At 61.0% G+C, this 20,045-nt stretch overlaps 2 protein-coding genes across 7 annotated transcripts; one reads left to right on the forward strand and one right to left on the reverse strand.

Moving 5' to 3' along the window:
• The first annotated feature begins 283 nt into the window (after positions 1-283).
• Positions 284-2,955, forward strand: LOC101683564 (ret finger protein-like 4A). The gene is made up of 2 exons (XM_004776965.3): positions 284-584; positions 2,083-2,955. Exons 1-2 carry the CDS (start codon positions 299-301, stop codon positions 2,667-2,669), a joined length of 873 nt encoding a protein of 290 aa, XP_004777022.1. The 5' UTR covers positions 284-298; the 3' UTR covers positions 2,670-2,955.
• A 2,207-nt stretch (positions 2,956-5,162) lies between these two features.
• On the reverse strand, positions 5,163-19,658 carry EPN1 (epsin 1). Of its 6 annotated transcripts, none has more exons than XM_004776960.3 (12): positions 19,387-19,657; positions 17,067-17,227; positions 16,288-16,612; positions 11,998-12,247; positions 10,941-11,065; positions 10,541-10,615; positions 9,889-9,972; positions 8,377-8,662; positions 7,641-7,751; positions 7,393-7,476; positions 5,872-6,129; positions 5,163-5,772 (listed from the first exon to the last, which is right to left on the reverse strand). In XM_004776960.3, the coding sequence occupies exons 2-12, from the start codon at positions 17,225-17,227 to the stop codon at positions 5,564-5,566; spliced, it is 1,968 nt and encodes a 655-aa protein (XP_004777017.2). In that variant the 5' UTR covers positions 19,387-19,657; the 3' UTR covers positions 5,163-5,563. The 6 variants fall into 6 exon arrangements, with proteins under 6 accessions (XP_004777017.2, XP_012903602.1, XP_044932825.1 ...); XM_013048148.2 differs by having other exon boundaries at positions 16,288-16,628; XM_045076890.1 differs by lacking the exon at positions 17,067-17,227 and having other exon boundaries at positions 7,393-7,473; positions 16,288-16,628; positions 19,387-19,658.
• Between the last annotated feature and the right edge of the window lie 387 nt (positions 19,659-20,045).

Raw genomic sequence — 20,045 nt, forward strand, 5'->3', positions numbered from 1 at the left:
GGGAGGTGCAGGCATCCTGAGGTGGAGTGAGGCTCAAGGAGGAAAGGCACAGCCGGGGAAACAAGGTCAGTGGTACGGCACAGACCCTCTCAGAACCTCGCCTGGAGCCAGACAGTGGGTCCAGTCCTTCGCTCCAATCAGCATCAGAAGCCCCAGGCCATGAGTCCTGTTTGCCTGGATGCAAACTGGTTGTAGGGACAGCAAATGACCACGCACGTCGATGTGTCAGGGGCCCAATGCCTGATGTCCCTCTGCCTCCCGGAAGATCTCACCTGCCACCTTTCCCCACACAGTGGTCATGGCCGCACACTTGCAAGACTCAAGCAGGTGTCCTGTGTGCCTGACTTACCTGGAGGTGCCCGTGTACCTGAAGTGTGGCTTCGCCTGCTGCCTCCACTGCTTCGATTCCCTACAGAGGGAGCCCGGCAAGGAGGGTTTCCGGTGTCCCTCCTGCTCCGCACTCTCTCAGAGGAAGGACCTCAGGCCAGGCACGCATCTTGGGAGGCTGGTCTCCAGGATCAGGGAGTTGGAGCCCCAGCTGAAAGCCGTTCTGCACATGAACCCAAACGTGCACAAGTTCCAAGGTATGGCCTGCCCTCCCCCGCCCCCACAAGAGTCCCAGAAAACACAACTTGCCTATAGCTCTCCATCACACAAGGGCATGGGCGGCAACGTTGATCTTTGCTTTACTTACCCAGAAGTATAGATTAGAACCACCTATAAGAAGGGAAGCTTGACCCTGACCTGCACCTAAGAGAAATCACACCTGACTCTCTCACATCCCTGAGTTAGGGTGCGTTCTCCCAGCTCAGCTGCACAGCTCACTGGCTCAAGGAGGCCAGGCAGGACCTCCCAGCCTCCCTGGAGCCGGCTGAGTCCCTGCTCCTTCTGGCTCTGTCCCTGCTCTCCTATGATGGGTCCTGAAGAGTGGTGGTCCCTTGGTCTGAAGAGTGTGTGAGCAGTCCAGTGTCCTTGTGAAGGACAGGCGTCACCTCGTGTTCTGAGTGCACTCTAGCCCCGTGCAACTCGAATTCGTGATGGTGAACCCTGTCCCTGAAACGTGACAAGTCTTGTCAAGTCCCTGGGATGGTCAAAAAGGGAGCATCTTCCACAGAGCTGGGTGTCAGGTCGCCAAGTGAAAGACTTGGGCTCTGGTCCAGAGGGCTTCTTTCTTGGTTTTTTGTTGTTGTTGTCTAAGATTTATTTGACAGAAAGAGCGAGAGGGAACACAAGCAGTGGGAAAGGGAGAAGCAGGCATCCCGCTAAGCAGGGAGCCAGATACAGGACTCGATCCCAGAACCCTGGGATCATAACCTGAACTGAAGGGAGCCGCTTAACGACCGAGCCGCCCAGGTGCCCCCAGAGGGTTTATTTCTGATACTGTGTTGGCTCCATTCACGTGGTCCCCTTAGGATAGCCTCCTAGCCTCCTGGTGTGTAGGCAACCCACAAAGTCCCTGTGCTCCCATCTCCCTGCCCTCTGAGCCATGCCCTGCGACTAAGTCACTGCCAGACCCCAGCACAACCCCACTCATGTCCCTGGGGGCCCTTCCTCAGCCTGGGCTGCCCAGAGTTCACCCGGCTCCTCTCAGAACCCCCAGCCTTGTGTGTTTGCAACCCCAGGAAGCCAAGGGCGGGGGTGCATTTGCCTGTTAACAGCAGGAAGCGAGGAAGAAAATTGACAAGAACGAAGATGGGAGCAACTTCCAGATTCAACATTCTGTGCCAAGTATAATAGTGGCCACATACTTGCCGGGTGCCCATTTGTCAATGGAATGTGAGCTGGTTTGCATATTGAGAACAAACACGGGCACGGTCTCTTCATGTGTAATCTGTGCCAAAGGAAGGGGCACCTGTAATTTAACAGAGCATTTAATGTGGAGAGAACACCTAGTAGGAGTCAGAGGGACTCATTCTGATTAGGATCGTTCTCTCTCTACATCTGACCTCATCAGGGGCCAGAGACATCTCCCCAGGTAAATTCTGATCAGGGTGGAAGCACGGGGTGGAGAGAAGACAGGTGAGACCTTGGGGCTTCGTAGTCAAGTGCATGTTTGCTGATTGGCTTGTTTTCCCACCCCAGTGGAGGTGACCCTGGATGTTGACACTGCCAACCACTACCTCATCATTTCTGAGGACCTGAGGAGTGTCTGCTCTGGGTATTGCAAACAGACCCGGAGCGCTGGGGCCCAGAGGTTCGACTATGCTCTCTGCGTCCTGGGATCCCCTGGGTTCCCCTCTGGCCGCCACTACTGGGAGGTGGACGTGGGGATGAGCAAGGCCTGGGATGTGGGTGTTTGCAGAGACTCCGCTGACCGGCAAGGGCCCATTCTACTGTCCGCAGAGCTTGGCTTCTGGACAGTGGGCTTGAGAAAAGATCTCTTCCAAGCCAGCACCAGACCTGTGACCATGCTCTCAGTGAGCCCCCGCTTACACCGACTAGGGATTTTCCTGGACATGAATCTTGGCACCGTTTCTTTTTATCACGTGAGCGATGGAGCCCACATTTTCACCTTCACTGGAATCCCTGCTGTGGGGCCGCTGCGTCCGTTTTTTGCTCCCGGGAGTCCCACCACGGATGGTCAAGGCTTCCTGAGAATCTGTCCTGTGAGGAATCCAGCTGCTGCCAGTTGCTCTCCAGTGGGCTTGGATACAGAACACAGTTTCTAGAGAATTCCTGTGTGCTCACAGCAAGAGCTGAGACCCTTCCTGCTTGTTACTGTGGATGGTACAGAGAGCAGATGAGAAACATGGTAGAGTTGGCGAATCGTGAGCACTAAACAGATAAGGGAGAAGTGCCTTTAAAGCATGAAGTATCGCACAGTCGTTCTCGTTGGGACTTTCCATGTTTCTGTTCCAATGAATGGGTTCTGGTTTTTCAAATCAATTTCCAAATGTATCTATTTTTTGCAATATTAACTTAGTGTTAACGGAGGTTAGAAACTGAATAAAAACGTGGATGTCGCCTAACAGATTAATGAACTTTCTAGGTGTTATGTGAGCAAAACCTACAGAGACAGTAAATACAGGTGAGTACGTATGAAGTTCCCCCAAGGGCTGAAATGCACATTTGTGTGCACACCATGTGGAACACAGGAAGAAGGTGGCAGGGCAGTCGGGGGTGGCTTCCACTGAATGGGGGTACAGCCTGGCACCATAGGTGTGCCCCCTTAAAGCAAGAGATACCCCCTTGTGCAGGGGGGCACAGAGGGGGGCTGTCCCAGGGGTGGGAGCAACAGGTCTGCCGTCGCCGGGACAAGGGGCCGCAGGGAGCCAGCGGGGAGCCACCCCTTCTTAGTCCCGTGGTGACTACATTGGGCTAGAGAGCCCCGTGGTGTCTGCCACCCCTACTTCAGGCTGCCTTTGTGGGTGGAAGCTGCCCTAGAGAATATGGAAACATGGGGCTGTGTTCCAGTAAAACTTTATTTACAAAAATCAGCAGGCAGCTAGACCCTGGCTGGCCCACCTCAACCTGGGCGTCAGGCGCGGACTGCCAGAGGGTTCATAGCCCAGCGCCGGCTGTGTGCACACAGAAAGCGCAAAAGGAGCGAGGGATCCGAGGTGCAGGGCTGGGCCGCATGGGGGCCACACCAGAGGACATTCTGCACAGAGGGTAGACCGAGTTCTCAAGGGAAGGTGAGGCAGAGGCTGGCTAAGATAGGTGAGCAGAGGGCACACAGAAGGCGTGCGAGACAAGCTAGGCCGAAGTAGTGGGCCGTGTGCGCGCAAGCGCACCGAGGTGCCTATAAGTGGCAAGCGCCATCGGGGTGCAGGCTTGTGGGCTGGGATCCCCCCCTGCAAGCACAGCGCGGGGGGGCCTCCGTCTCCAGTACCACAGGCCAGTCGCAGGCCCAGGCGCTCCCCTGACAAGACCCCAGCCATCCTGCCCCTGTAGCCCTGGGGCCCTGCAGACACACCCATGACGGGGCAGTGGGAGCAGCTCCACGGAGCCCAGCGAGAGCCCGGGGCAGGGACATCTGGATGGCTGCACTCCTTCAGCATGGATCGCGAGGGGTCACTGCAAACACAGGCGCTACTGAGACATGGTGGCCCGCAGCTTCTGGACAGATGAAGGAGCGTGGGAACAAAAGGTGTTTGGAGCCCAGGGGACTCATGCCGAAGGAAGGGAAAGGAACTGACCCCAGAGCGAATGCTGACACGTGTGACAAGGAAAGAAAGGCAGACTGTCACAGCCTTCCCGGAGAGCGAACCCAGGTCTGAGTTAAGGGCTGCTTCGGTGTCTTTCCAAAGGAAGTGGAAGAAGGGCCCACAGGGCTCCCGGAAGAAGAGTACCACAGGGGTGCAGTGCTGACCTGGCCACCCTGTGCCGCCCCTGACCCCAGCCACAGCCCCGCACCCTCCCAGGTCAGCCAGGGAAACACTTCCTGCAAGTCCCCAGTGCCCCCAGGCACTTATCTTCTCTGGGTGGGGGGACTGCTGCTCTCCCCTCCGTCCACCCCCAAAATCCTAGTCTCCCCCATCTGCAGGAAGGAGCCCACACTGACCGCCGTCCCCCCCCACTGGACAGCAGGGACACAGTCCCACTGCCCTTCGCCCGAGCTCCTGCTCTGCATTCTGTCTCAGCCCCCCCTCCCCAAGACTGTGCCGGGGCTCACAAGCCACACTCTCAAGTGGGCCACCTCCTTGGGGAGACACGCTCAGTCCTCACCACCCTGGGACAGGGAAACATTGGGTGTGGATCAGCAGAGGAAGACCACAGCCCTGGCCAATAGGTGGCCCTGGGCTCCAGCAGAAGTGGCCACCAGTTTCTCAGGACCACTGGCTGGACGAGGAACATGTAGGGAGCTGGGGGCGGGGGGTCGTATCCACTGGGACATAGCATGGCAGTGCCATCGTGTGTCAAACACACGCAGTCCTCGCCTCAGGAGGAAGCCTTACCGCAGGCTCACCCTCAGCTCACGAAGCCTGGGACAACCCCCAACCCCCATGTGCCGCCTGCCAGCCCCCACCCAACAATGCCATCAGCTCCCCAGCCCTGAGTGGGCAGTGATGCCGCCAGAGCCGGGGTGCTCCGTGGAGCCCCACACGGCCCACCCCCAGGAGAGAAAGGCCAGGGAAACGTAGACCTCTGAAAAGACTGGAGCCTGGGGTCCCACAGCTGTGGGTCCTGTGAATCACGGATGGGAACTTGGGGGAGCCACACCCATGAGAACTGCCATTTATTCCCGAAGTCGCCAAAATTATCACCAAGGATTCACCAGGGGGTGTGCATGGGGATGAGAAGGCTCAAACACTGATTGAGGGGCCAGTTGGGAGGGAGAGGGATGGTGGGGGGACCCCCGGCTGTCCCTCCCCTCTCTAATGCCACAGGAAAGGGGTCCTCCTCTGGCCAGCACCCCTCCCCATCTCCCATGTCCAGTTTCTCTCCGGGGAGGTGGGGCGGGGGGACATGGAAGAGGGTGTAGTGTGAGTGGGCCCCAGGAGGGGGAGGGTGCTGGGGTTAGGGCGGGGGTCCCCCGCTTCACATGCACTCACAACACTGGTCTCCCAGGGAGCAGAAATGGGGGAAGCCAGGCCAGGCCAAATTCCCCCCTCCTCCTGGATTATAGGAGGAAGGGGTTAGTGTTGGGGGCCGGGGGGCCTGGGGGCATCATGGGGGGCAGGCCAGGGCCCCCACCAAGGGGAGAGATGTATGTTGGTGGTGCTCCAGGGACCGGGGGCACAGGGCTGAGCCGGAGCTGGTTCAGGGTGAGCGTCGCAGGGGGTGTGGGCTGGAAGGGGTTTGTGATGGAGGGGCCGGAGGTCGGGGCTCCTAGAGGAGAGAAAGAAGAGGAGACATGCAGAGCAGAGTCAGGGCTTGGCCCGGGGAGGAGGAGTGCGAGCGGGACTGGCCTGGGAGGCCCCCACTTACCGCTTGGCAGGAAGGGGTTGGAGGCCTTGGCTCCTGGGGGCGCAGGGCCCGGCCGGCTCACCAGCGAGTCCAGGTCGACCAGGGCTGCATTAGGGCCCAGGAAGGACTCCGGAGTCTTCCGTGTGGGTGGTGGCGGCGTTGGAGCAGCTGCAGGTGGGGGGCTGCCCACAGCCTCAGCCAGAGAGCCCCCGACGCCACTCATGTCAAACACCCCAGGACTGCGGGCGGGCACCTCTCCGGCGAGCAGCTCCAGCTCCCCTAGAAGGAGCCAGAGAGGGAGTCAGGGGAAGACGGGAGTGAGGGCCTCAAACAAGGAGGCCTTGGTGCTGAGAGACAGAGCTCAGGGACACTAGCCCAAAGAACAGCAGTGGATGACCCCCAGGGCAGAGTGCCAGGGAGAACCACCAAGGGATAAGTGTACCCAAGAGGTACTCACATGGCCCCACAAGAACCCCACCAGTCCCATGGTCCCAAGCAAGTTCATGGTGAACAGACAGCAGCAGGCACCAAGAAGCCCAGCAGCCTGGATGACATTTGTTAGCACGAGATCTGATTTTCTTAAAGAGAGGTTTTGGAACCCCATCTGATGTTGGGAGACGCACGAACTGGTGCAGAGAGAGAAGAAAAAGCCCAGAGGAACGCCAACTGCAGACCGCACAGTGACCAAGGTGGGCCTGGGGGCCAGGAGGAGACCGCTGGTGCCCCATCAGTCCCATGTCCTCCTGCGGGCCCACGTCACTCAAAGACCAACATGGAAAAGAAACAAAGGGACCACACTCCTGTGGGAGGAGACAGCGGGCCCCTCCTGGTGAGAGGCTCCTGTGTCCTCCTGACATCTCGCAGGGAGGGGTCTTCTAGCAAGGACAAAGCCAGCCTGAACTCTGCCAGAAGGAGGATACACAAAAGCCAGGGCGTCCACAGGCCAGGTACCCCGTGGATGGGAGGGCCTGGCCGGAAAGATGTGCTGAGCCCTGAGGCCCCAAAGGGCAGCCAAGGAAGGCGACACTCACCAGAGGCCCCCTGTGATCACCGCACCGCTGGTGACACAGGGTGCAACTGGCCAGGCCCTCAGAGACACCCAGAGAAATGTTCCAGGGGACAGAGAAATCAGGTTAGTGCTTGGGGAGGCTCCAGAAACGGGACTCTTTGCACTATTCTTGCAACTTTCCTCAAGTATAAAACCACTGGAAACAAAGTTAAAGCTTCTTTCCCAGCATAAACCATCCAGCTCTGAAAACACAGCCTGGGCTCTGGATCCCGTGAGGGCTGCAGTCCACCCCACTTAACCGTGCACTCAGAAGGACACCCACCTGACCTGGAGGGCCCCCTGCATTGGGGGAGGGAGACCATACAGGGTGGGCAGGGCAGGATGTGGCCTGGTCAGTGAGGCCTGATGGGGATGGGGACAGGGAGGGGTGCCCATGGGTGCAGCGGGGGCATGACCTGGGGTGGGGCACTGCGCAGGCAGGAGTGTGGGTGGGGGGTGCAGCAGGGCTCAGCGGGGCAAGGGAGGGGGCTCACCCGTGCTGCTTCCAGAGGCCGGCAGGGCCGTGCGCAGTCGGTCAAAATCAGAGAACTCATCAGGCTCCGTGTCAAACCCCACTGCTGTAGGGGCCCAGTATGTCAGCTCAGCTCACTGAGGGAACCAGCCTCCCGCTCCCCCTGCACCCCCAGCACCCAGGAGACCAGACACCTCACCCTCCCCTGCACCCCCCCCCCCACACACACACTCTGACCCCCTCAGTTGAACCCCAGAGCCCACCCAGTACCTGTGGTGCCATTGGTGCTGGGCTTGGCAGGTGACCCTCCCCAGGGGTCTGAGAAGGCCGGGGCTGGAGCCCAGGGATCTGAGGCAGGGGGTCCTCCAACTGGAGCCCCACCTGGGTGAGGAAGGAGGCCTGTGAGAGGCTGGTGGTTGGAGCACTCATCACCTATGGATCTGTGCCCGCCACCCCCAGCCTTCCTTCTCAGCCCACCCCTCCCAGAAGTCCTGCCTTGTCCCCATCCTGGGACACAGTTGGACATCAGGGGGGCTCCCAGCCCAGCCCCAGCCAGCCATTACCCCCTGATCCCTACCATCTAGCACGGGTACATGTATACTGCTGGGCCTTTGCCCACGTGTCCCTTCCTGGCAAAACCCTCCTCAGCTATAAGGCCTCTGGAAAGCCCCCAAGAAGCAACCCAGCTGGTGAAGGGGCCTTGGGTGTGTGCCTCACCTAGGCGAGCCCAACCCCCACCCCAAAACCCCCACCCAGCCTGCCTGGACCCAGCCTCACCAGCCACACCATCCTGAGTCCTCCCGAGCAGCCTCTCTGCAGCCCGACACCCCCTGGTGCCCTGCCCGTCATCCCTCAAGGCTCCCTCACCCACCCTCCTCTGGGCTGTCTTATCTGAGCCCTGCAGCAGCCTATCACCCCCTTGACCTTCTCTGCCCCTGTCCCCAGGGTGTGCCCCAGACTGTACACTGGATGTCGAGGCTGCAGCAGGCAGGCAGCCAGCACTCACCGTCAGAGCTCCCCCACGGGTCAGGCGTGGGCCCCTCTCCAGCTGCAGGGGCCTGGGTCCCACCCCAAGGGTCAACTGGGGGCCCCGTAGGAGCAGCAGGCCTCCAAGGATCCCCAGAGGCTGCTGTAGGGGCCGGACCCCCCCAAGGATCAGCAGCTGGAGGGACAGGGCCCCCACCCCAAGGGTCCGAGGTGGGGGCGCTCATGGGCGCTGGGCCCCCCCAGGGGTCTGAGGCTGGTGGTGGAGCGGGGGCCGTGAAGACATCGGCAAGATCCATGAGGGATGACTGCAAGACACAAAGGGGAGACTGCACATGAGGCGCGAGCATGCCAGGCCAGAACACTGGGAAGAGAACCTGGAAGAGAAATGGCCCCAGAATGAGAGAGGGAGCCGGGCACCTTGGGGCGAAGACCCACCACCAGAGAGAGATAGCCAGGGGCCGTGAGACAGAAGGAGGTGGCCTCCCCGCCCCCCATTCCCACTCCACCCCGCTCTGTCCGCCTCCCGCACCAGCCCAGCCCCAAACGCTGAGAGTCTCACCTGGTCCTGCCCCCATCCCTCCATTCACTCCCCAGTTCCCACTGGGATTGAGGACAGAGGCCAAACCCAAAACCACCCCTACCAGCCTGGCCCGTGCAGCTCCCATGCACTCTAGGAGGTGTGTCCAGGGTCGCCCACCCTGTCTCGGGCCGCCGGCTGAGGCCCAGTATGCGTCCCACGTCTCCGCACACACCGGGCTTTCCGTGCTTCACGGGAGCAGCATACGTGTCCCCGTGTCCTGGCGGTGAGCCCAACCAACCAGAGTGGCTAGTGTCTCTGAACACGGTGCGGCTGCGCCACCCGTCCCCACAGCACGCAAGGAGCAGAGTGCTGGGACCGACCCTCCTGAGCACCAGGGAGACCCTTGGCCGAGGACGGGAGGGTGTCTGTGTTCCTCCCATTGGAGCTAGCCCCGTGGCCCACCCCACCGTGAGGCCGACTGTGCCACAAAGACGCTCAGGTCTCCCACAGCACCCGGTGTGAGGCCACAGAACACGCCAGCTTGGAAACCCTAGCCGGTGACTGACCTTGGCCCTGATGTGCAGAAGACACCCATCCACCCTCAGAGACAAGAGAAGGGTTGAAACTGCGCAGACGGAAACATCAGCCGACATCGTCTGTCTCCCCTGGGGGGACCGGAGGCCCAGCAGCTTGGGGACCAGACTGGTCTCGCTCGTGCACCGAGCCTTGGAATCCAGAGTGCGCGCGGACACAGAGAAGGTACCCAGAACACGTGCGTGAGCACGAGCTCGATGCCATGCCCTTTCCGCCCAACCAGGCCGCTCAGCAACAAGGACCGAGCAGCACCAGCAGCGTCTCCGACAGCAGGGGCAGACAGCAGTCGCGCCTCACACATGGAGTGCTCTGGGCACTGATGGAGCGCCCTCCAGTCTGCACGTTCGTCCATGAGAAGACGGCGCCACGCCCACGGCCCCAGAGCGCACGTAGGCAGGGTGGCCTGCCCATGCTCACCTCCTCCTGGCCGCCGGTCTCCCTCCTGCTCTCCTCTATGGCCATCTGCAACCTCAGATCATCCCCACGGCGGATCCGCTCTTCCTGTTGGGGTCACGGAAGCAGGCAGCAAGGGAGGATTAGAATGGAAGCCACCAGGCTGGCCACCCCCCAACAACAACCACACGGTCCCACCCAAACAAAAGTAACAAAATTAAAATGGGATGTGGACAATGTGTGGGAAGGGGGGACGGGGAAGAACGTGCAGTCCACGGGATAGGGACACAGGGGTAGTGTGCGGGAGACGGGCCTGGCCCGGTGCGGCTCCGACGGCTTGGGAAACATGGGGCCCCGGGGAGGACGGGCCCTCATGCCGGATGCCTGACTCTGCAGTGTCGGCTGCACTGGGTGGAGAGGACCAAGCCCTGGGCTGTGCTGGAGGGTGAGGGAAGGGCTCCCTCGCCACCCGGAACAGCTACAAGGCATCTGCCTCCCATGCTGGGACTGCACCCATCTGAGAAGCCATGTGACACAGGTCCGCTGCTGGAAATGTTGAGGCAGAGTGTGTGTAAACCGGGGATGGGGCTGGTGGGGGGGCGAGGAGGGGCAAGGAAGCGGGGACCTGGGGAGGGTCTGAGGGGAGCCCTGCAGAGGGTAGGGAGGCTGCTCTGACCTTGTCGTGCTCCTCTCGGCTCAAACTAATGGCCAGCTGGAGCTGGACGTCGTCCTCGGGGCCGCAGGGCGGGGGCTGGGGAGAGAGCGTGTGAGGGGCCAGGCGGGAGGCCAGACAGGGGAGGGGAGAGGAGGGAGAAGAGGAACGGAGGAGAGCATTGGAGGGAGAGCCAGAGATGGACAGAGCCACAGACACGGTCACAGAGTAGAGCACCCACACAGAAGAGACAAGAACTCCCAGGACGAGAACAGACGGTGGGCGGGGGGCAGGGGGAGAAGCCGGACAGATCAGAGAGGGGGCGCGGGGGCGACACAGAGAGCACTGGCCCTCGGGAGCGGAGCAGTGAAGGATGGAGACGGGATGGCAGAACCAAAGTCAAACCCCCGCTGTGCCCCACTACCTGGTCAGCCTCCTCCTTGCTCATGGCCAAGGCCAGCTGCAGCTGCAGCTCCTCCTCCCCGGTGCTTTGCGGCCACGCCTGCTCTGCCTCGGGTGGGGGCCCAGAGCCCACCGCTGCTGAGGAGGCTGCCGAGGGGAGAATCAGCTGAGACCCAGGTGGAGACAGAGAAGGGGGCCCCCGCAGCCCAGATGGCGAGCTTCCACTGGGGGTGGGGGGCGGACCGTGGGCCGGGTTTGTCCAGTGTCCCCGGAATCCCGCCAGGAGGGACGGAGGAAGTCCGGGAGCCTCAGAGCCCATGCCCCTGCTACCCACAAGGGGCACGCCTGGGGCCTGCACAGAGCCCGGGGGTCCCACAGAGCTCCCGCGTGTCCAGGGCCTGCATTTCTAGGGCTGCTGGAGATCTTTATGGCAGGACCAGCTGGGCGTCAGAGGAAGAACAGCACTGCATCCAGAGCCCCCCACCTCATGCTGGGCGCAGCAGACACCAGGGGTGACGTGGAATGAAGGAAGGCGAAACAGAGAATGGGAAGGGGGTGACCATCTGGAAGGAGGGACGGGCAGAGCGCAGGGAACTAACAGGCAGAGAACCAGCTAAGCTAGGGGGAAGCGCCCACCTGCCCCTCCCAGCTGGTCCGCCCTGGTTCTGGCGTGAACGGTCCCCCTTCAGAGAGCCGTCCCCAACCTCCCACCCTGGGCAGCCCCCTCCAAGTCCTGTTCTCTTTGTCTCAGGCACTGAGTACCCTTGGGCAGGACTGCGGGCAAACCCATCTGTAGCTACAGGGCCCAGCCTGGGGGCAGAGGCACACTGGGCCCTTAGGTGGCTCTCGGTTAACACCTGAGGGTGAACAGAACAGTTTTGAGCTCTTGGGTCCCACAACAAGGGGGACGGGACAGGCAAGGACAGTCGTGGAAGGGGAGAGCCTGCATCCGGAACTCCGGGCCACCTGGCCAGGAAGGAAGGGAAGCGGGAGGGCTCAGAGGCTGGGCTGCTGGGGCTTCAAGAAGAGGGGCGGGGCCTGCCTGGAGAGACCTAGGTTGGGAGCCCTGCAGCCCTCACCCGTGGCAGTCTGCGCCAGCTTCTCCTTGGTCTTGAGCGCATGAGCGCGCTCCTCCCGCAGCCGGTCCTCGTCCCGCAGCAAGGCCACCAGCTGCTTGGCCTTCTCACGCACGTTCACGCCCTGGTCCTTGCCGTCACGGTCCACGTACTGGAAGTCCTTCAGTGTCTGCACGGCGTACATGTTCTCCTTGCACTGCTGCGACACGCGCTCCGAGCCCGTCTTGATGAGGTACTCCATCAGGGTCATGGCCTTCAGGGCAGGAGCACACCGGTCACTCACGTGGTGGCCGGGAACCCCGTCCCAGCACCAGCCCGGGGGTCACCAGCTGGCAGGCCAACAAGCGTGGCCCACAAGCACCACGGACACTACCCAGTTGTGAGAAAGAACAGAGCACTGCACAGCGGCCACCTGCGGGGCCGACCCCAAAGATGTAGGACATGTGGCTGCACTCACACCAAGTGGCCTCGATGAGGAGGCTCACGGCCGCCAGGAGCTGGGGGTTTCTTAACGGACACAGGCTTTGTGTCCAGAATGAACATCCTGTGGACCCAGGATGCGGGGACGGGTGCAGCGCCTGGGAACGCACCTGCTGCCCTGGGACCGTACGCACGCTCTATGAGGGTGACCTGTGCCGCATGGCGTCCACACGTGTCTCAACAGGCACATGGAAACAGGGAAGTGCGGCCCCACCCGCACTTCACTCGGCGTTCAGAGCCCACTCTCGTTCTCTAGGAGAAGGACCCTAAGGAATGTGGCCACAAAGACCCGCTCATACAATCACGCTCCAGAACAGCCCAGGACACGGGCACGCGCCGCTTCTCTACTGTCCTGGAAGTCCGGAAAGTGTCGCCACTTCCAGTGTGAGACTTTACAAGTCTGAGGGCAACAAGGGGGAGACTCCCTCCCCCCAAATCAGCCGTCTGGAGGGAGGCACCGAACTGCTGGGTCTGGTCAGGCCTCGGCTCTCTGTAGGGACACACGCGTGCTGGGAGCAGCAGGATACCTGGCAACAGCAGCTGCGTTATTGGTCGGGAGGACAAATTCTCATTCCAACAAGTGAAAATTAAATGGCAGAGAAAACCACCAGTCCTCAGACAACAGAACACCTCAGAGTGTGCAGGGGGCCTCTGGGGCCACATGGGACCCCGGAAACCTCCCCAAGAGCACAGCGAAACAACACCAGGAGGCCCGGGCCAGGGGCACAGAGCTGGGTGGGCAGCTGGGGGATGAGCTGCGGACCATGCCATGGGTCATTAGTGACGCCCCACCGTCCACCAGCGCCCGACCTGGATCTGGCCAGCTTCCCGAAGGTGTGCAAACAGCAACCAGACGTTAGTCTTTAACCAGCCAGGAGACATCCATGCATCACGACAAGAGGGAAAGTGGCGCCCGGTGGGCATTGGGGGGCAGGCTCCCCGAGTCCTGGGCCAGTTGTGCTCAGACCACAGCGGCTGCACCCACACGCCACACCGGCCTCCCCGCAGGCCAGTTAAGCTACGAGAGCAATGGATCCACACAACCCACCTCAGTCTGGAATGGGACTCGCCCCCAGCGACTCTGAGACCTTGTTTCCAGGGCCCTGGAGACTTGGGCAGTGCAGTTAAACAGACCGTGAACCCGGAAACAACTCAAATGCCCACCGAGGGCCAAACATTCACGCACGACACACACTGTGCTCGTGGAGCAGGAGCGGCCCAAACACAGCAAGGTAGCTCAAGAGACCCCCAGACGCAGCAGACACAAAGGACTAGGAGTGGGAGCCCACGGAAAGTTCTAGAACAAGCCTGGCGGACCTAAGATACCTCAGGATGCTTCTGGGGAAGGGGTGTCTGAGCAGGCCCAGGGGTCCTGAGCCCTTCTGGGGAAGGGGTATCTGGGGGGGGGCGGGACACCCTCCATCTCATGTGGGTGCCAGCTCCACAGGTGTGTGCGTGCGTAAGAGCCGACCAAGTCACACACTCATAGTGGGGGCCACAGAGGCAAACATGTATGTTTTCTCAAAAGCAAACAATAGGACAACCCGACAGTCTCTGTTAATTTCCAAAACCACTTGCTCCCGGATGGCGGACGCCCGCACAAGAGAGCTAGTCTAAAACAGGGGACAGCGAACTTCTTTTGAAGGGCCCACGTGATCAATAACCCACTTTTCCAGCCACATGGCCCGGGGGGCAGAGGGGGGCCGGTGCACAGGAACGGGCCTGGCCCTCCTGCAGAGCTTCACCTACTGGGGGAAGCCCTGGGGCCGTCATGTGTTCACCTCTGGTTTAAGAAAAAGACCTTGAGATCCTGATTCCTCAGAGCAGGGAGGAGACATGGCCAAGTAGAAGAACAGGCTCTGGGGCTCCTCTCCCACCCCTTGCCCCTGGGTGGCCCCGAGCCTCCTCATGCCTTCGTGTCCCCACCTACAAAGTGGGGACATTTCACAGGGGTTCTGTGCCCACAGCAGTGTGTCTCCGGCTGAGAGTGTGTCCGGGCCCGTGAGGACTCACCTCCCCCAACACAGTCCACGAGCCCCACCAAGCTTCTCTCAAAGTTTCAGGAGGCCCTCCAGGTCCCATCCCCTCCCTTCACCACCACACGAAGGCTCACCCAGACCCCTCACCACAGCCACCCAGTCCTTCACAACAAACAGCCACAGAACAGACCCAGGAGAGAATCCACAAGAATGAGGACCCAAACCAGGGCTGTCGGGATGGACGTGAAAAGAAGCCAAAACATTTCCAGGTCTCAGAAATGTGGGAACCACCGAGAGCCAGGCCAGCCCAGGCCCCAGCTGGAGTCCATGGAGCAAGCAGCTTCATCTGCCTCATCCACGGCCACACACTGAGCAGACCCTCAGCTTGACCCTCACTGAAGAAACAGCAGCAGGAGGACCTGCCACCACTGCTGACCCTCCTTCCAGCTCCTCGCCAGCTGATAAACGTGTCTGAGCAGGCCCAGGGGGCCTGAGGACCCAAGGGGCCTGGGGATACCAGCTGCCTCAGAGAGGGAACTGGGCTCCGGACACACAGCCAGCAGTCAGACCCTCACACAGCAGGAAGTTCACAGGCCGCTCTGAGCCACACAGCCAGGAGTGGGACCTAGCCACTGGCCCCAGCCTGTGCCCACTGTGACTTCTTCTTCTTCTTTTTTTTTTTTTAAAGATTTTATTTATTTGTCAGAGAGAGAGAGCGAAAGCGAACACAGGCAGACAGAGTGGCAGGCAGAGTCAGTGGGAGAAGCAGGCTTCCCGCGGAGCAAGGAGCCTGATATGGGACTCGATCCCAGGACGCTGGGATCATGACCTGAGCCGAAGGCAGATGCTTAACCAACTGAGCCACCCAGGCGTCCCCCCCACTGTGACTTCTTGACCCAAGGGAAGGACACCAGGCCCCAGGCAAGAAAACGGAAAAACTGCTCACTGAGCATTGCCCAAAGTCACATTCCCTTCGACCACAGCTTGCGGTCTTGTCTGCTCACTGGATGAGGACACGTGCACGCCTCACTAGGGACCAGCAAAAGGGTTCCTGTGGAGAGCACTCTGTCCACGTTTATCAAAATGACACGTGCGTGTGCCCCTCGTCCCAGAAATCCCCGTTCTAGACAACGGCAAACGCACGAGGCTGCTCGCGGCAGTCTCGTTATCAAAAGCAAAACATCACAGACCGCTCAAAATTCAGCACCAGGCAGTTGTTAAAAAGGAAAGGAAAGAAGGATGGGAGAAAGGAAAAAAGAAACAAAAGGAGAAAAAGCTGACATGTCTACACTTTGACAGGGAATGATCTCTAAGACACAGCCTCACCTTCCTTTTCAAAACCGCGCTGTAGTTCACCCATGATAAGATTCACCAGTTCTCACAGGCAGCTCTGCGTTCTCTTAACTGCCTGTGGCCACGTCACCACTGCAGACACAGGAGAGCTCCACGGCCCCCGAGTTCCCCCGGGGCCCAAGGACATCCACACACATGCCTGGGGATACCAGCTGCCTCAGAGAGGGAACTGGGCTCCGGACACACAGAGGGACAAACGCGGGGTACCCACTTCGGCCTTCTCCATGGAGAGATCTCACAAACGTACCACGGTTTCAAAAAGAAGTTGGAGTCCTAAGACTTACCATTCTCCAAACCACATGTTTGTTACCTCAGTTAAAAGAAAGGAGGGACGAAGGGAGAGAGCTTGCACATAAAGACCGAGAACGCCAGCTCCTCCACAGCACGGGGGAGGTGGGCCGGGTGGCGCCCCTGCCTGAGCCCAGCGCCCGCCCACGCAGTTGCACACCCAGGAGGGCCCGCTGCAGGCCCAGGCACTGACCTTGTAGACATGCCTCCAGTTCTTGCCATGGTCATTGAGCCGCTTCCAAATCATGCTCATGATCTCGGAGAAGGCAACGACATTGTAGGTGAGGTCAGCGATCTCAGACATCAGGGAGCTGGATGGGCCCCAGGGGTCGTTGCTCGTGGCTTCTCGGACCTTGATCTCGGCTTCTGAGTAGTTGTGGACTATGTTCTTCATCTGGCGCCGCAGTGATGAGGTCGACATGGTGGCAGGCAGTGGCGAGGCGGCAAGCCCCCTGGGGTATGGTGAGATGGAGGACTCGAGAAAGAAGACAGCGGCAGGAGCTGGTGGATCACCACATCTGAGAAGGAAAGGCCCTTTGGAGACACAAGCGGGACCTGGGGCTGCACGGCCTGCACCCACACCCTTGTGGGGCTCCTCACTGCCCCTGGGGCCTAGACGGCTCTGGCCCTCATTAAACCCCATCTTAGTCACCCAGTCCATCTTTCAGTTCCTCAAACATGCCCAGCTCCTTCCTGCTTGGGGGCCCGGCTCAGTGAGGCAGGGAGGCACAGTGTGCAGTGGGGGAACCACAGGCTGGGGGCAACACAGTGTAGCGTGTCCCAGCCGGCTGCCTTGCTCGGGGGGCCAGGGACTCCTGCACCTCAGTTTTCTCCTCAAAGAAGTGGGGTTCGTTCCGTAACCCTGGGAGCTGAGAAAACTCGCTGCATGGGAAGTGCGCTATAAACATGGGCGGTCACGAGATGGTCACCTTGCTCTTCCTCTCCCCCACCACCCAGATCATGCCCACTCACCCTGAGAACTCTGTTGAAGCTTCCCAGATTTCCCAAACACCGTGGTCACTGTTTCCCAGGGGCCCCATGGGTAGACTGAGGCACCCTCGTGATTTTATACTTGTCTGTCTGCCCTTGTGGCTAAGGCCAGCCCATGAGCCCCATGGGGATAGAAACCACATCTGTATGGACATGAATTTTCCCATCAGAGCAGCTGCCCCCAGAAGAGCCATTCAATAAACCACAGGAAGGAAGGGAAGGAGGGAGAACAGGAGAGACCTCTGGAGCAGGAGTGGAGAGGGCAGAATCTGAGACAGAAACAAGGATACACAGGGAGACCATAGAGGGAACAGACAGGCAAGAGGCAGGCAATGCCAGGGGTACAAGGTGTCCCAAGGGTGGGGGAGCTGGAGGCTCAGGGAAGAAGAGATAAGGATGAGCAGCGGCTGCCTGGGTCCCAGCCGTTTGCCAGGGACTCGCTGACCAAGAGATGCCCATTATCCCACCCAACGCCACCAAGAGCATTCTAACTGATGAGAAGACGGGCGCTCGTGGAGGCTAAGCACTTCCACCAAGGTCGCACACCACGCACAGCAGCACAGACTGCACCTCTGGCTAGGACGCCCAAACCTACACTTTTAAACCAACCTGTGCTGAGAGTAAGGTGATGGGAAGAAAAAAGAGGACAGGAACCAGGCAGACGGGGACGATCACAGCAAGCAGCCACACAGCCCTTACCCTGTGCCAGGCTCTCTTCCCCGTGGTTCACACACAGTGACTCATTAAATGCTCCCAACTCCATGATTCACAGCACCTCACAGGCAAGGAAACTGAGGCACAGCAAGAGCCACTCCCCTGCCCTGGCTCCAGAGGAAACTCGGACCGCCACAGTCCACAGCCACACCAATGAGCCCTCCACAACGTGCCTAAGTCCTGCGACTGGCAGTGGGCCCCAGCTCTGAACTCAGGCTGGAAAGCAGGGCACTTGGAGACACACGTGAACAGCAGGAAAGACCCAGTCAGGGGGCCAAGCAGGCCAGCCAGACACACTGAGAGGAAGAGCTGGTGGGATGGACACAGAGGGACAGGAATGAGACAAATGAGGGGAGAAAGAGGCACAGAGAAACCCGGGCAGAGGAGCTACCCAGAGACATGGTGAGCAGAAGTCACAGGAGACAGACAAAAACAGGGTAGACAATGAGGCAGACGACAAAGAGGAAAGACTGAGACCCTGAACGAAGAGACAACAACCTGACACTACAGACTTACAGAGGAAAAACCAAGACAGAACAGAGAACATGTGAAACTGGGGCCCAAATCCTGGCCAAGAGCTACCAACAGGGCAACTTCCTTGAGACTGAGTTTGCAAGACTCTGACACGAAGGAAAGAATTCCTACCTGGCAGGTTATGGATCAAATAAGATGGGTACATACAGTGCTACAGTGCGTGGGGCCCTGCCCCACAGAGCGGAGGAGCTCCTTGAGGCTGCCGCCCATTATTATCAGAGCCGAAGAGCATTTCCCAAAGGGTAGTCCCAGAAGACGCCCCGCTCGAACGCTGTGAAATTGTACCAAAGTGCCCTACAGAATAGTGAATGGGGCACCAAAGCTAAAACTCCCAATATCGCTTAAAATGGGACCAAGCTTTTCAAAATAAACGGCCTCAAACACAAGGATCTGGTTAAACAGAGGACGACAGGGCAAAACTCCGCGAGGAGTGTTCAGAGGCCTGACGGCACACAGCGTGGAAGGGGAAATCTGGGGGCAATAACGGAATCCGGAGCGGCCAGCAGCTGACTGCAGCGCCAGCCGGCGCCGGACGTTCCCCGTACCACCTCCGTGAACACGCACGGCCCTGCCGTGAGAAGCCACCCGAGGAACACTACCGGCCGGCACGCAGTGGGCCTGATTGCAGAGCCAGGCTGCGGACCACCGCACCCGAGACCCGAAAACCTGCGCGAGGGGGCACGTCCCAGACCGAGCCGCGCGCGCGCGCAGAGGACCCCGGGCTCGCGGGGAGGTGCGCAGGGACGGCAATGAATGAGAAACGGGGGAAGAGGATGCCCGGAGTCCCCGGCAACTGCAGACGCGGAAGCCCGGGGGAGAGAGAGAGGCAGAGAGCAAGAGGCGCACAGCCGCCACCCCGACCACCGCGCGCCGACACCGGACACAGACAGGCGCACGGGCCCCCGCAGCACCGAGGCCCGGGCGCAGGCCAGCGGGCGCCCGATGCCGGCCAGCCGGCCTCACACACACAAAGGCCGCGGGGCTGAGCCGGGGGGGATCACACACGACGGACGCCCGAGCGGCCCGGCCCGCCGCGCCCCCGGCCCGCGCTCACCTCGGCCCCTCACGCCGGGCTCCGGGGGGTCATGGCGGGCAACCCCCTGCCCCCGCTCGGCCTCGGTGTCGCGGGGCGCGCGCCTGGCTGCGGGCGGCGGACACGGAGGCACACTCGGGCGCACGCGCGGACGCACGGAAAGGCCGCACGCCGACGGCCCCGCCGCCCCGGCGCCCGGGAGCGGCGCAGAGAGCCGGGCGGGGGGGAGGGGAGCCGCCGAGCGGACGGAAAGCAACCGAAGGCAGCGACGGACCGGAAGCGGAAGTGTCTGTGCGCCCCTCCCTCCGCACCGTACCCGAGGCCCCGCCCGTATTGCGCCTGCGCAGCCGCCGCTTCCGCAGCCCCGCTCGCCCTGCAGCGTCACTTCCGGCGCGCGGGCGCCGCCGTGAGGTCCCGAGGGACAGGCGCGGACAAGTACAAATGGCCTCAGCGGGGCGGGCCGGCAAGCGCGGCTGAGGCAGGCGGGGAAGGTACCGCGTCGTCGCCAGCCCGCGCGGCCACTCCGCCCCCAGCACTCCACGACGTCCGAGAGAACTCCCCCTCTCTCGTGGGGCAGGAGGAAGCGGCCGGCAGCCGCCCCCTCCACAGCGCCGCGGCCTCCGCGCAGCGACGCCCCCCCCCCCCCCCCCCCCCCCCCCCCCCCGGCGTGCGCCGAGCTG

The sequence above is a fragment of the Mustela putorius genome, unplaced genomic scaffold (assembly GCF_011764305.1).
Source record: "Mustela putorius furo isolate JIRA1106 unplaced genomic scaffold, ASM1176430v1.1 tig00000196_pilon_pilon_pilon, whole genome shotgun sequence".
Lineage (NCBI taxonomy): Eukaryota > Metazoa > Chordata > Mammalia > Carnivora > Mustelidae > Mustela > Mustela putorius.